Genomic DNA, 12,167 nt, shown 5'->3' on the forward strand with positions numbered 1-12,167 from the left:
GAGCAGTTGAACAGTACAGGGGTACCTAAATAAAGTTTGAACTTTTCCCTGACTTCCTCTCCAGCTGCAGTTTCTGCTGTTCCTCCTGCACACGGGCCAAAACCTGTTCACTGCGATTATCAGAGCTAGCTACCTCAACAAGAAGAAGCAGAAATAAGCTGCAGTGGTGAGGTGTTGCACACAAACACATGGGGGCTTTATGAGAGAAACTGAAAAAAGTATTGTTACAGCTTAAAATATATTTTTCTTGGTCTGCAGGACTCACATGTGTCCACTAGAGGGAACAACATGCCAACAGCCTAACCGCTTTCCTATGGTGCTCGTGGTCAATGTGCTAAATTGTGGCCAAATTGTTACAGGGATAGTCAGTGGAAGTGTCTATAATGTGAATTCCTGGATATTAAATGTTCATCTGTAATTTTCTGTTGTGGTCCCATCAGGGGCGTAGCTCAAACTTCTGGGCCCTGTAGAAAGGCATTTTCTATGGGCCCCTCCCTGCATCCACAGCTATTAATTCTAGCATCTTTTTGGGCCCTCCTCACATGAGGCCCCTGGGTACTCAGTCCCCTTTTTCCCCCCAGTCCGACGCCCCTGGGTCCCAGTAATATTTGTATCTAAAGTGTAATGAAGCATAGACTGTATATAAAGCGCGTCTCCACTTCATCCCACTGTACAGATGTGAAGCCAAAATATCCCAGATACAGACACTGCCATCTTGTATTTTGGGGCCAGTCTGCGCAGTAGTGATTGGGTGGTGGAGCTGTGGTATCAAAGTCCTGCCCACACACCCACATACAAATTGCAAGTCAGTCACAGCTGTCAATCATTTCATTTTACCCCTTTTTTTATAGCATCACTTCATCAATAACTTATCAAAGAATTAGCACTTGAACAAAGAAATGACAGAAACCATCTTTAGGAAAACTTTATTTAATGCGTAATTGGATTTTTTTAGTTTGGCCTATGTCCTATCCGCTAACATAGAGGGGGCGGGGTTTATGACCGATACTTCAGTTTTAGCTTAACTTAAACAGTCATATCACATAGTCTCACTTTGCCAGTCCACACAGTATTCTATTTCTTTAAACCAATAACAATCGTCTTGGGCAACGCGAAGCACCACACGGAGCAACAGGGCCTCTGCATAATAGCCTCTGGAAGGATATTGTTCCTCATAAATGGACCGGATTTTAAAATGCCAACACAAAGAAAGCGGAAGGTGACGGACATCCGGCCGAAAACTAGGGCCATCCGGCTGAATTTCTGCCCGCACCTGAACAATCCCGGAAGTGGAACGTCGTGGATAAAGACTACATATCACATGACATGGTTAAGCTATGTTTGAGTCAAATAATTAAGGACTGCTTTAAATTAAATTCCTAAATTCAATATAATCATTAATATAACAGCAAGATAACTTTCCTGTTTCAGGAGACTTTTTTTTAGCCGCCAGGGCTGAAGTTGATGCTTACTTCAGGGCTAACCCCCTTGACTTCTCCCACCCAGCAGCTGGGAAGCAGGACACGGTTATTTTACCTGGGTCTCGGAACTCATCTTCTCCACCTTTACTCTGATGTTTTACTCTGTTTACATTTGAAAACTTGACAGGCCAGCTGGTTAGCTCATAGTTAGCCCAGGCTAGCAGAGTCAGCAGGAGACTGGCAAGTTGATTTCCCGATCCTGATGAGGAACTCATAGCCACATGATATCACCATCCAACGTCAACCACATGAAGGACAACTAATATATGTAAAATAGACAATTTAGTATACATTTTGCAGAGCTGATGAAGAGGCGACTGGAGAGGTCCGCAACTTCTACTAATAACAGATTCCACTTTTGTCATTTGTCTCTTCTCATCTCACGTAGGATGGGAAAAGACGGAAGCACACCAGCACAAAGGATGAAAAGAAACCACAGACTTCAAAAATAAACACAGCTAACAGCGGAAGCAGACAGCTCTCCCTTAGCTCCTTCTTCAACACAGTTAAACAGGAATCTTGGTGTGTGTGCGTGTGTGTGTGTGTGTGTGTGTGTGTGTCTGTGTGTCTTCTCATGCACATATGCCTTATTGTCAAACCATCAGCCCTATGTTACCATATTAAAGTATTACTGTGGTACCATGGGAATTAAATAAAAAAGGCCAGATCAGTTTTAAAAATGTTATCAAATGAAAAAAAGTATATTGCTCCTCCTTTTCCTGAAGGGACTTTTAGTGAATCAGCAGTGTAGTTTGATTTGTAATGGTCTCATTATAGATAAGGTTTTTGTCACTATATTATGACTAGACTATAGCCTACATGTTTTTAAACAGTATGGCTAATAAAGCCCAGACACAAGACAAACACCAGGTTTCAGTCAAAATCTAGTATTTATCTTATTATAATGGATACATTAAACAAAAAAACACCTGCTATTTTTATTATAAGAATGTATAGGCTACCTTAATGTTACAATGACTTATTCATTTTTATGAAAGTCTTTTGTAATAACTTGGTATGTCACAGGGCCAGTAGATTATATTGATGCATGAGTGTGTCCATCACTTTGTTTCACCTTGTTTAGTGGTTCATTTAGTAGTTAATTTATATATATATTTATTATTATATATATTTTTCTAAATCTGCATCAATAAACTAGTAAATATATCTGTCTAATCTAATCTCCCTTAATGGACAAGATGGTGCTTTTATTTTATAAAAAAAAAATACACAGATGGGCACCTGGTTAGCTCACCTGGTAGAGCGGGTGCCCATATATAGAGATGTAATCCTCGACGCCGCGGGTTTGACTCCGATCTCCGGCCCTTTGCTGCATGTCATTCCCCCTCTCTCTCCCCTTTCAAGTCTAAGCTGTCCTATACAAATAAAAATGCCAAATATATATATATTTTCTTTTGGGCATTTTGATATATATATATATATATATATATATATATATTATATATATATATATATATATATATATATATATATATATATATATATATATATGGTATAAAATACCTGGAATAATACAAAATATAAGATACAAATGAAAAGTAAAATAATAATGAAAAGTCGGTCAAATTGTGGCGGGAAGCAGCGCCCCCTGCTGAGGTCAACATGTAACAACCAACTGAACCTGTCAAAAAAAAAAAAAAAAAAAAAGCCAAACCCAAAGCGAAGACAAACAGGAAGTGAATCAAATTTTCTCAGTCGTTTTTCTCCGCTCTCTTTCAAATTTACTCAGGTGGGAGAGAACCCCGCGTTGTAGCTCCCCGTGTGTAGTGATTTTCTGTTTAGTGACTTTAGTTAACTCTCTCTTTTGCTGTTTCGGCTGCTCGTTCCAATCGATCTTCATTCATTCATCGCAGGAAGGAAATCTGGATTTGGCCACAGCTCGTGCTGTCAGGTGAACTCTGCTAATACGCATTTCTCAGATATTGTCCAAAGGGGGGTCGCAGAAGTTTACCGTTGAAACACCGGTTGCAAGTTTTGTATCCGTGAGTAACGCTATTGTTTTTTAAAGCTTTAAATGCTAACCTTACATATTTCGGTGGGTTTTTTTCTTCTTCTTTTGGTCATTAACTTTCTTTATGTTTCCAGATGGCTTCTGCGTGGCAAAGTGTCGTGTCTGTTCACCAGACTTTAGTAGAGAATGGAGGTATGATGGTTATTATTTCCCTTCCATATATACAGTCCAGTCTAAATAACAAGCCTGTGTGTGGGTTGGGAGCTGCAGATTGTGCTCCCCAGCTCGTCTACACAATAAGTGCATTGTGGCTTCTCAGATGATTAGCCACCATGACACTAAAATGATATTATCTTGTTACAGGAGTGGGAGGGGAGGAACATGGGCCCAAGCATAAGGAGGAACTTTTCATTGTCAGACGAAAACGGCCTCGATCCTAATTTTCTCTTAAATTTACAAATGTTTTATTTGGACTTGGTTTAAATTCACAGAACTGCAAAAACAGGTTATCTAAGCTCAACCGGAACAAGACCAACTGGAATAAAAACTTGCATTTCCTGTGCTGATTAAAAGAAAATGTGTCATACACTCAAGGCAGGTTCTAAAACTTGTAATTCTAGCCAGAGATGGGTCCTGTAATCCATGTGTTAATTTGTAAATAGTCCCTGACACAGAGCTCCATTATGTTCCAGACAAGAGGACAGACCAGTGGCTGCTGGTCTACTCCCCCGTCCCGGTGGCACTCATCTTCCTGACGTATCTCTTCGTGGTGTGGGCCGGCCCTCGTCTGATGAAACACAGAGAAGCCCTTGACCTCAAAGGGGTTCTCATTGTTTACAACTTTGGAATGGTCGGCCTGTCTGGCTACATGTTCTACGAGGTGCTGATTTTTGGTCTCTTTTTAACCAGATTAATGATGAACACAGTGAAGATGGAAATCCTCAGGAATGGGAATGTTTTATGGTGTAAGTGGTGATATTGGTGGTGTTTCACTTAATGAAGTCATTAATAAATTACATATGAATCTGTTCCAGTTCCTGGTCACATCCTGGCTCTCGAACTACAGCTATCTGTGTCAGCCTGTAGATTACAGCAACAGCCCGCTGGCAGTAAGGGTAAGCAAGCGTCTCACTTGATACGTTCAGTCACTTTGGTGTCTTTATGCACACGTTTGGTCTTTCACAAGCTACAAGTGGAACATAATTCACAGTAAATTTATTAAAATGAATTCACATTTCTCCATTGTTTCTGTCCTCCAGATGGCCAAGGCCTGCTGGTGGTTCTTCTTCTCTAAGGTTATAGAGCTCAGTGACACGGTGCGTGTTTTATAAAAAAATCTTTGCAATATCAGTGAAATGCAGAGTTGAAACTGTAACCGCCTCCTCTGCTCCTCTCTATGAGCAGCTCTTCTTCATCCTGAGGAAGAAGAACAGCCAGCTGACGTTCCTTCATATTTACCACCACGGCCCCCTGATGTTCAACTGGTGGGCGGGAATCAAGTATGTGGCCGGTGGACAGTGTAAGTTAACCAATTTTTTTTTTTTTTGTCATTTGCTATAATATAAAAAAACAAATAAGTATCATCATGACCTTGTTGATGGAGATTGCCGCTTAAAGGAGAGGTCTGGTGATATAGACCTTTTTTCACGGCAGACCTGTTGACATGTCATAGTAGGAGAAGCACAGGTGTATTCAAAACCATAACTGATGGTTGCATTCCACTTAGGAGAGGCCCTGGTATTGTGCATGCTGACTCACTGATATAGCTTACTGGGACACTTGATGGAACTGAGCCATCGTTAAGGTTATCAATTTCAGCTGTGCTTTTCCTACTATGACAAGTCAAAATGTCTGCTGTGAAAAAGGTCCATACTACGTTTCTTATTGTCAACAAATCCCAAGGAAAGACCAAAATTAAACAATAAATTGATCCGCGAACAAGTATTGTCTGTGAAGCCAAAGCCTGTAGTATTTCACTGTTGTCCAAAAACTATTACAAACGCATCAATTTTGCCTTGGGTGACATGTTCCCACGTAGACCTTAAAGCGTAACTCTCGCCAAAATGCAACCTAGGAGCTTTTTGTGAATGTACCCGAGTCAAACTTTCATAATTAGGACGGAAGCGCCACTTTTAAGATTGACCATATTTTTTGTTTTTGGTCAAATGGCCTTTTGAATGGGAGTGCTAGGGGCATCAAAATCGCATGAAACTTATTACTTAGTATCACCAGGGGCTCTACACATGAACTCGAGCATTGAGAACATTGTTTGTGTACATAGAGTTTACTAAAAAGAGGTTTTGAACAACTCACTTTAGCAGTTGGTTTTTCCCCTCGCCACCATCTTGCCAAGTCAAAAAGTGTCGATCTCCGAGTGCAAGGTAACGGGGAGGATGGTAAAGATGGAAAGCTCCTAAAGCTTAGTTCCATATAAATGCACGGATAATTCGGTTTATTGGTCGTCAGTGAAAAACAACATTGACCTTGTAGTTGAAAAAGGAGCCTCATGTAAGAAACCATACTAAAATCAATAGATGCGTTCATTTGCATTCGGAGATGGACTCTTTTTGACTGGCAAGAAGGCGGTGAGGGGAAAAACCAACAGCTAAGGTGAGTTGTTGAAAACCTTTCTTTTTAGTAAACTCTGTGTACACAAACAACGTTCTCAATGCTGGAGTTCATGTGTAGAGCCCCTGGTGATACTTAACAAGAAAGTTTCATGTTCTTAGTGTTTTAAAAATAGTGATTTTGATGTGATCATAGAAGTGCCCCTAACTCTCCCATTCAAAAGGCCATTTGACCGAAAACGAAAATCTGATCTATCTTAAAAGTGGCGCTTCCGTCCTAATTATGCTTTTCAACAAAAGTTTGACTCAGGTGCGTTCACAAAAAGACCCTAGGTTGCATTTTGGCGAGAGTTACGCTTTAAGGCTGGGACTATATGCTTTAGTCACACTAAGTGTTGATTTGTATTGCGATTTTCATTCATTGGGATTGTAGAACCATTGCGATACGATTTGTATTAAAGTGCCCATATTATGAAAAAATCACTTTTCTAACCCTAACCCTTTTGTGACGTCACAGTCCGAAATGAGCTGGCTAACCACAACCGTTAGCTCGTAGCGTTAGCATGCTAACACTGTAGCAAAGCACTGCTACAACACACACAAGTTCACCATAATCTATAAAAGAACTACTTACATGTGCGCCCTCATTTAGAAGTCTCCCAGCTAATCTTGCCTTGTAACTGACCAAAGTTGGAGAAACATCCTTTCTTTTACTGTCTCTAGAGTTAGCTAGCTGACATGCTCTACATCTGAGCTACTGAGCATGTGCGAGTGCAATCAAAGATAATACAGAAGAAGAAGATGAAAAGAGGTCTCACTCTGTAGCTAAAACAGAAACCAGGTGAAAAGAGGATCTGCAGCAGTGAGAGAGAGATGTGCAGTACAACAAAAATATGGTGTTTTTTGAAAATTAAACCATGTAAACCTATTCTGGTACAACTTTAAAATACAGTTATGAACCTGAAAATGAGCATAATATGGGCTCTTTAAGTATTACGATTTTCTTTTCCTTCTTTAACAAAAACACAAGTTGAGTAATACACTTCTAGAGACAATATATCATGAGACCTTTCTAAAAACGTAAGTGTTTTCTAAAAATAATGCACATCACATGGCAGTCAGTCTGACATTTCCAGTATTTCATTTGTAAAGAAGTACATAACATGTATTTTCTGCTTTCGCTCTGTTTCGCTGGAAACGGATATGATGTAGTTGCCGTCAGGGGTGCCGTACGAACAGAAAATATCTAGGTGAATCATTGGTTAAAAAAAATAAAAATAAATAAATGAAATAAAAAAATATCCATTCTATAGACAAGAATCGATTTTTTTTAAAGTTGTCGCAAAATAAATCCTGACAAATAAGTTTGTTGACAACAATAACTATAGAATAACATATTCTCCATCGCCTTAGTGGTCCAATGCTATCTGGTCCATTGCATCTATGTTCATAAATGCAAATAAGATGCCTGATATATGCCATTGAATGTGACTGAAATGCTAATGCTAAAGCTAAACTGTAAGACTAACACAAAGGTCTTGGCAACCTTAGTGTCTTACTGTGTTATTCTGTGTGTCTGCAGCCTCACAAGTTGAAACTTGTACCAGTTGTTTCTTAATTCACTCACTGGCAGTACTTTAACTATCCTTCCTCTACATTTTTTGAAACGGTTTTACCCGATATCATTTCAACATTTGGGGGGGACACATGTTTAGTAGCGGGGGGGGGTCCTCCTCCCCCAAAAAATGTTGAGCTTCAAACACTTCATTCATTCATTTTGGTGACTTTTCATGCACCAGTTTGTGCGTTTTCTACTTCAATTTATGGTAGAAATGTCATGGTACTTCCTGCTTCAACAACCATGCGTAGTTGCTTCACGCTCCTTCCACCACCAGCTACTTTACCGGAGTCGAGTTCTAGCAGTTCGTGAAAATAACAAGTCCTCTGCTAATTAATAATTTTGATTGGGGGTGGGAGGCAAATGCACATGTTGTAAATATTGAGGGGGGGCACGGACTTTAAATGAATGAAATAGGCCAGTTTTGTGAGTGTTTTGACATCCTCTGTTTACTTCCTGCAGCATTCTTCATCGGGCTGGTCAACACCTTTGTTCACATTGTGATGTATTCTTACTACGGCCTGGCTGCCATCGGCCCTCACATGCAGAAGTATCTGTGGTGGAAGCGATATCTCACGTCTCTGCAGCTGGTGAGTGGCCTCCTGCTGTGTGTGTGTGTGTGTGTGTGTGTTCGTGTTCTAATCTGATCCCTGACATCCTCTCCAGCTGCAGTTTCTGCTGTTCATCCTGCACTCGGGCTACAACCTGATCACAGACTGCAACTTCCCCGACGCCATGAACGCGGCGGTGGTTGGTTATGTCCTCATCCTCGCCGTCCTCTTCAGTAACTTCTATTATCAGAGCTACCTCAACAAGAAAAAGCAGAAATAAGAGACGCAGCGGTGAGGGTGTTACACACAAAGTATTGCATTCCTTTCCTGTTGCAGTACTCACTAGTGTCCACTAGAGGGAACAACACGCTAACAGTCTGAATGTTCTTCTCATGGCGCTCATCATCAGGCTTGAACATGGAATATTTTACAGACATGTATAACTAATGTGAACAATCTGAGTTCTCTCTATTTTTTTGTATTTTATATAAAGTGTCGATACATGTCGAAAAAAGAGACATTGTGTGATCATTCAATTATTTATTTCTTAAATTGAGAAATGACAAACATTCAAATGATTGCTGTAAACAAACTGTACATTTTATACATATAATAATAATAATAATAATAATAATAATAATAATAAAGTAGGTTGGTTTATCTGCATTATTGCAGAATTATGAGTTCAAACCCTCCTCAAGAGATAAATCCAAAAAAAAAAAAAAAAAAACAACACTTAAAAACAAAATACGGAAATGCAAACATTTTTTTTTTTTTTCCACTGCTAAAACAACACGGCAAAATGATATATTCTTTTCTACACTTCAGTCTAAACGATTGGAAGCTGCAGATTAGAGAGAAAAGGGAGAGGACATTTCCATTCATGAGTTTTGTAGTGTTTGAAGTTTATATAGCAATGTTAAAAACCTGCATGTGTACATGATGTGCTGTTGGCCAATAAATGTGATTCTGAGTCTAAGAAATAATAATCTTTAAAAAAATAAATAAATGTAGTTCTTCAGCTTTGACTTTACTAATAATAAAGAAGACGTCTGTGTAATTTAATTATGTGTCACTCCTTTTATTTGAAGTGATCAAAAATCCAAAGAGCAAGAACCAGATCTTTGTCTGTTTTTCTTATGAATTACTGGATCATTTTACTCGTGAAAATGATTTACAAAAGACAAGGGAATTACTTTTTGGTTAAACTAGTCACAACTGGAAGACATATGCAACCCTGCTGACGACATCTTTGTTGAAATGGCTCAGAAGCCTTAAAGGTTGGGAACCTACTTTGACTATTAGTGTAACTTGCATCTCTTGACCATTTCAGATGGTGTCATGTAAGCAGTATACATGTGTTTCATCTTGCTGGTTTCACATCCATCTGGCAGCAAAGTAGGTCAGAATAAAATGTAAATTATTTGACCTATGAGACCCATATCGTGTATGATGGAAATAAATAAAAAAAAAAAAAAAAAAGCAAAGAGGGGATCCAAGTGTGAGCAGATGGGTGTGGAAGGACTGCAGAGTAGATGTGGTGAAGCGTACCCTGCTCCAGTGTTGCTCTATGTCTCCGTGTAGACGGAGGACATGTGGCTCAGGCTGCGGTCGAAGTTGCCCACCTGGAAGAAAATGCTCTCCTCTGGGCTGGGGGAGAACTGGCACCCTGCCCCGCCTTGAAGCTCCTGGGTCAGGTTGAAGCCTGGAACAGAAAATGATACGGAGCGGTTTGTTTCACACTTTTGTATGCAATCATTTTTTTAAGGTCAGAGTCTTGGTAAAAATGTCCTCACCTGCAGTGCCAGTGCTGCTAGTTGACATGTGGAAGCCGTTGTGCTGGTGGGAAGCGTAGGCGTGAGAATCTCCTGGGACGTGGACACCGCCGACCGTCTGCTCCATCCTGTAAGAGTCTCCGAAGTGGAAGCAGCTCTGAAAGCTGCCTTGGTATTCTAGGAAATGAGGGAGGGATGTTGAGGAGAAAAATAGAAGCCAGACTTGATCGACTGCCACCGGTGTCTATGGTGTGATTGTTCCCAAGGCCGGTAAGCGCCTGCTCCATCCGGATGGAACTTAACTTGGATCTCAAATTATGACAATGCTATATTTGTGCTTGTGCTAACTGCGCCAGCCCCATGGTGTGTAACGTTTATCCCCATCGTTTGTACTCGTAACGGACCGCAGGAGTCATGATAATGGGAAAGCAGCCTTGCCTGGAGCGCTTTTACGCAACTCCCCGACCACAGTGTGGTTAGAGAGACGTCCATGTGTAGATCTTTACAGGGAAAACAGTGTTTAAGGCATTAGGAAAAAAGGCTCTGGAGTGACAGCTGAGCCTGCCATGTTAGGGCGCTGAGAGACAGCGGAACACACGAGCCAGCATTTTGTTGGTTAATTCAGCTTAGGGGAAAGGCTTCCGGCATGTGGTTTTCCCCACTCTGTCTCTGCGACTCTAATCTCTCTCTGTCCTAAAATAAAATGCTCTGACAGAGCCACGGGGCAGTATCGCTGCCCTAAAAGCCAACTTCCTCTCTTTGAGGCCTTTCATGTGTGTCTGCTGGTATAGCAAGTGTTCAAAAAAAATAAAAAAAAGGACACAGGGGTGTTCTTATGTATATTATTCAAGTGATTTGATACAGCAAATTCCCTCATAGGAAATTGTACAAGAGCTCACGCTACATGTTGCTGAATGGCCTGCAACGGGAACAATTTCAGGATATTAAATTGAAACGCCAATGAACATGTTTGAATTCAAGCCAAATCAGATTTCCTGAAAAAAAGTTACATTCAGTCCGACGTCTTTAGGTCAGTCTTACCGTCGTTGGCAGACTGATGGTGGTGATAGTGAGAGTAGGGCTTGTGGTGAGGGTGGACATGCTGTTTCTCCAGAGGAGGAGGAGGTGGCGGTGTCCCTGTTCCCTTCATGCCTGGAGACAGGAGGGGACCCGACACCCTGGAGGAGACACAGAAAGGGTGGGTGAAATTATACATTTAAACCCCTCGATCTGTTCTTCAATCCTTTCTAGACGGTCTCACTACATTTGGTAATGAAATGCCTCATCAATTGGGAAATCCTAATCAAAGCAGGAGCTAGATGTCGGCCTGCTAACCACATGATCTGACAAGTGCCAAAGGTGATCTAATACACAATACTAGGACTACGGTTGAAAATTAGCCGACTGGCTAACACTGGCGCATTTACAGAAATGTTGATTAATGTGCATTTTCCTAATCAAATAAACTTACTTACAGGAGAAGAAACATTCCAGGTGTGTGGAAACATGGGCATGTGTAATCACCCTACCACATATTATGATCTTAAGTCAACAAACAGCAGGGTGCACACACACACACGCACACACGCGCACACACACACACACACACACACACACACACTATTGCAGTAACCCCAGGCTTTGTGTGACCTCGAGAGAAGAAAGCACAATAGTGTTTACATTTATGACTTTTGAGAATTATTAAGATGACATTGTTTGTGACTTTGTGGACCCTAACAGCCTGGAGAACAACGGAGGTTTCCACATTGGCTTATTTTTTTGGGGATATTAATCATTTAAATAAAGGTTTGTCATGCCATTGTATACATTTGTCATTTGAATCAGCAGTCTCAATTCACATATCAAACTCAGAGATCTAATCTCAAATGTACTACTTAAATGACGCATGCTGCCAAGTTTACTTTAGTTTCGGCATCCAAGAGTCCCACTGCGCTGGGGAAACTACAATCCGGAGATCAAAGCAAATGGTGAAATATTACTATGGTAATAACACCATTTAGCGTCACAGTAAAGCTGGTTCCCCCTCAAAAACTTGCAGTATGTGACGTTCTGCAGCATTATTTTGTCATTGCTATAAAGTATGCACATCAAGGAATTTCCATCTCAAAATCAAAGTTGTAAAAACATTAGCAGAAATGCAAAACCTCTTGCAGACATGCCACTTTTAATTCAAGTTTACTGT

General features: G+C 40.6%; 2 protein-coding genes across 4 annotated transcripts in view; one reads left to right on the plus strand and one right to left on the minus strand.

Moving 5' to 3' along the window:
• Positions 1 to 3,149: 3,149 nt before the first annotated feature.
• Positions 3,150 to 8,707, plus strand: LOC114561880 (elongation of very long chain fatty acids protein 4). Of its 2 annotated transcripts, XM_028588021.1 has the most exons (9): positions 3,151 to 3,231; positions 3,356 to 3,484; positions 3,588 to 3,645; positions 4,146 to 4,333; positions 4,488 to 4,568; positions 4,713 to 4,769; positions 4,858 to 4,972; positions 8,101 to 8,228; positions 8,305 to 8,707. In XM_028588021.1, the coding sequence occupies exons 3-9, from the start codon at positions 3,588 to 3,590 to the stop codon at positions 8,467 to 8,469; spliced, it is 792 nt and encodes a 263-aa protein (XP_028443822.1). In that variant the 5' UTR covers positions 3,151 to 3,231; positions 3,356 to 3,484; the 3' UTR covers positions 8,470 to 8,707. The 2 variants fall into 2 exon arrangements, with proteins under 2 accessions (XP_028443820.1, XP_028443822.1); XM_028588019.1 differs by having other exon boundaries at positions 3,150 to 3,484.
• Positions 8,708 to 9,082: 375 nt separating this feature from the next.
• Positions 9,083 to 12,167, minus strand: part of glis1b (GLIS family zinc finger 1b) — a 79,810-nt gene continuing 76,725 nt past the window's right edge. For both annotated transcript variants that reach the window (XM_028588234.1, XM_028588233.1), the window contains exons 9-11: positions 11,006 to 11,142; positions 9,986 to 10,141; positions 9,083 to 9,894 (exon numbers count right to left, since the gene is read on the minus strand). In XM_028588234.1, the coding sequence (XP_028444035.1) occupies positions 9,758 to 9,894; positions 9,986 to 10,141; positions 11,006 to 11,142 (430 nt within the window). In that variant the 3' untranslated portion in view covers positions 9,083 to 9,757. The remainder of the gene's footprint in view (positions 9,895 to 9,985; positions 10,142 to 11,005; positions 11,143 to 12,167) is intronic.

The sequence above is a fragment of the Perca flavescens genome, chromosome 9 (assembly GCF_004354835.1).
Source record: "Perca flavescens isolate YP-PL-M2 chromosome 9, PFLA_1.0, whole genome shotgun sequence".
NCBI classification, from domain to species: Eukaryota; Metazoa; Chordata; class Actinopteri; order Perciformes; family Percidae; genus Perca; species Perca flavescens.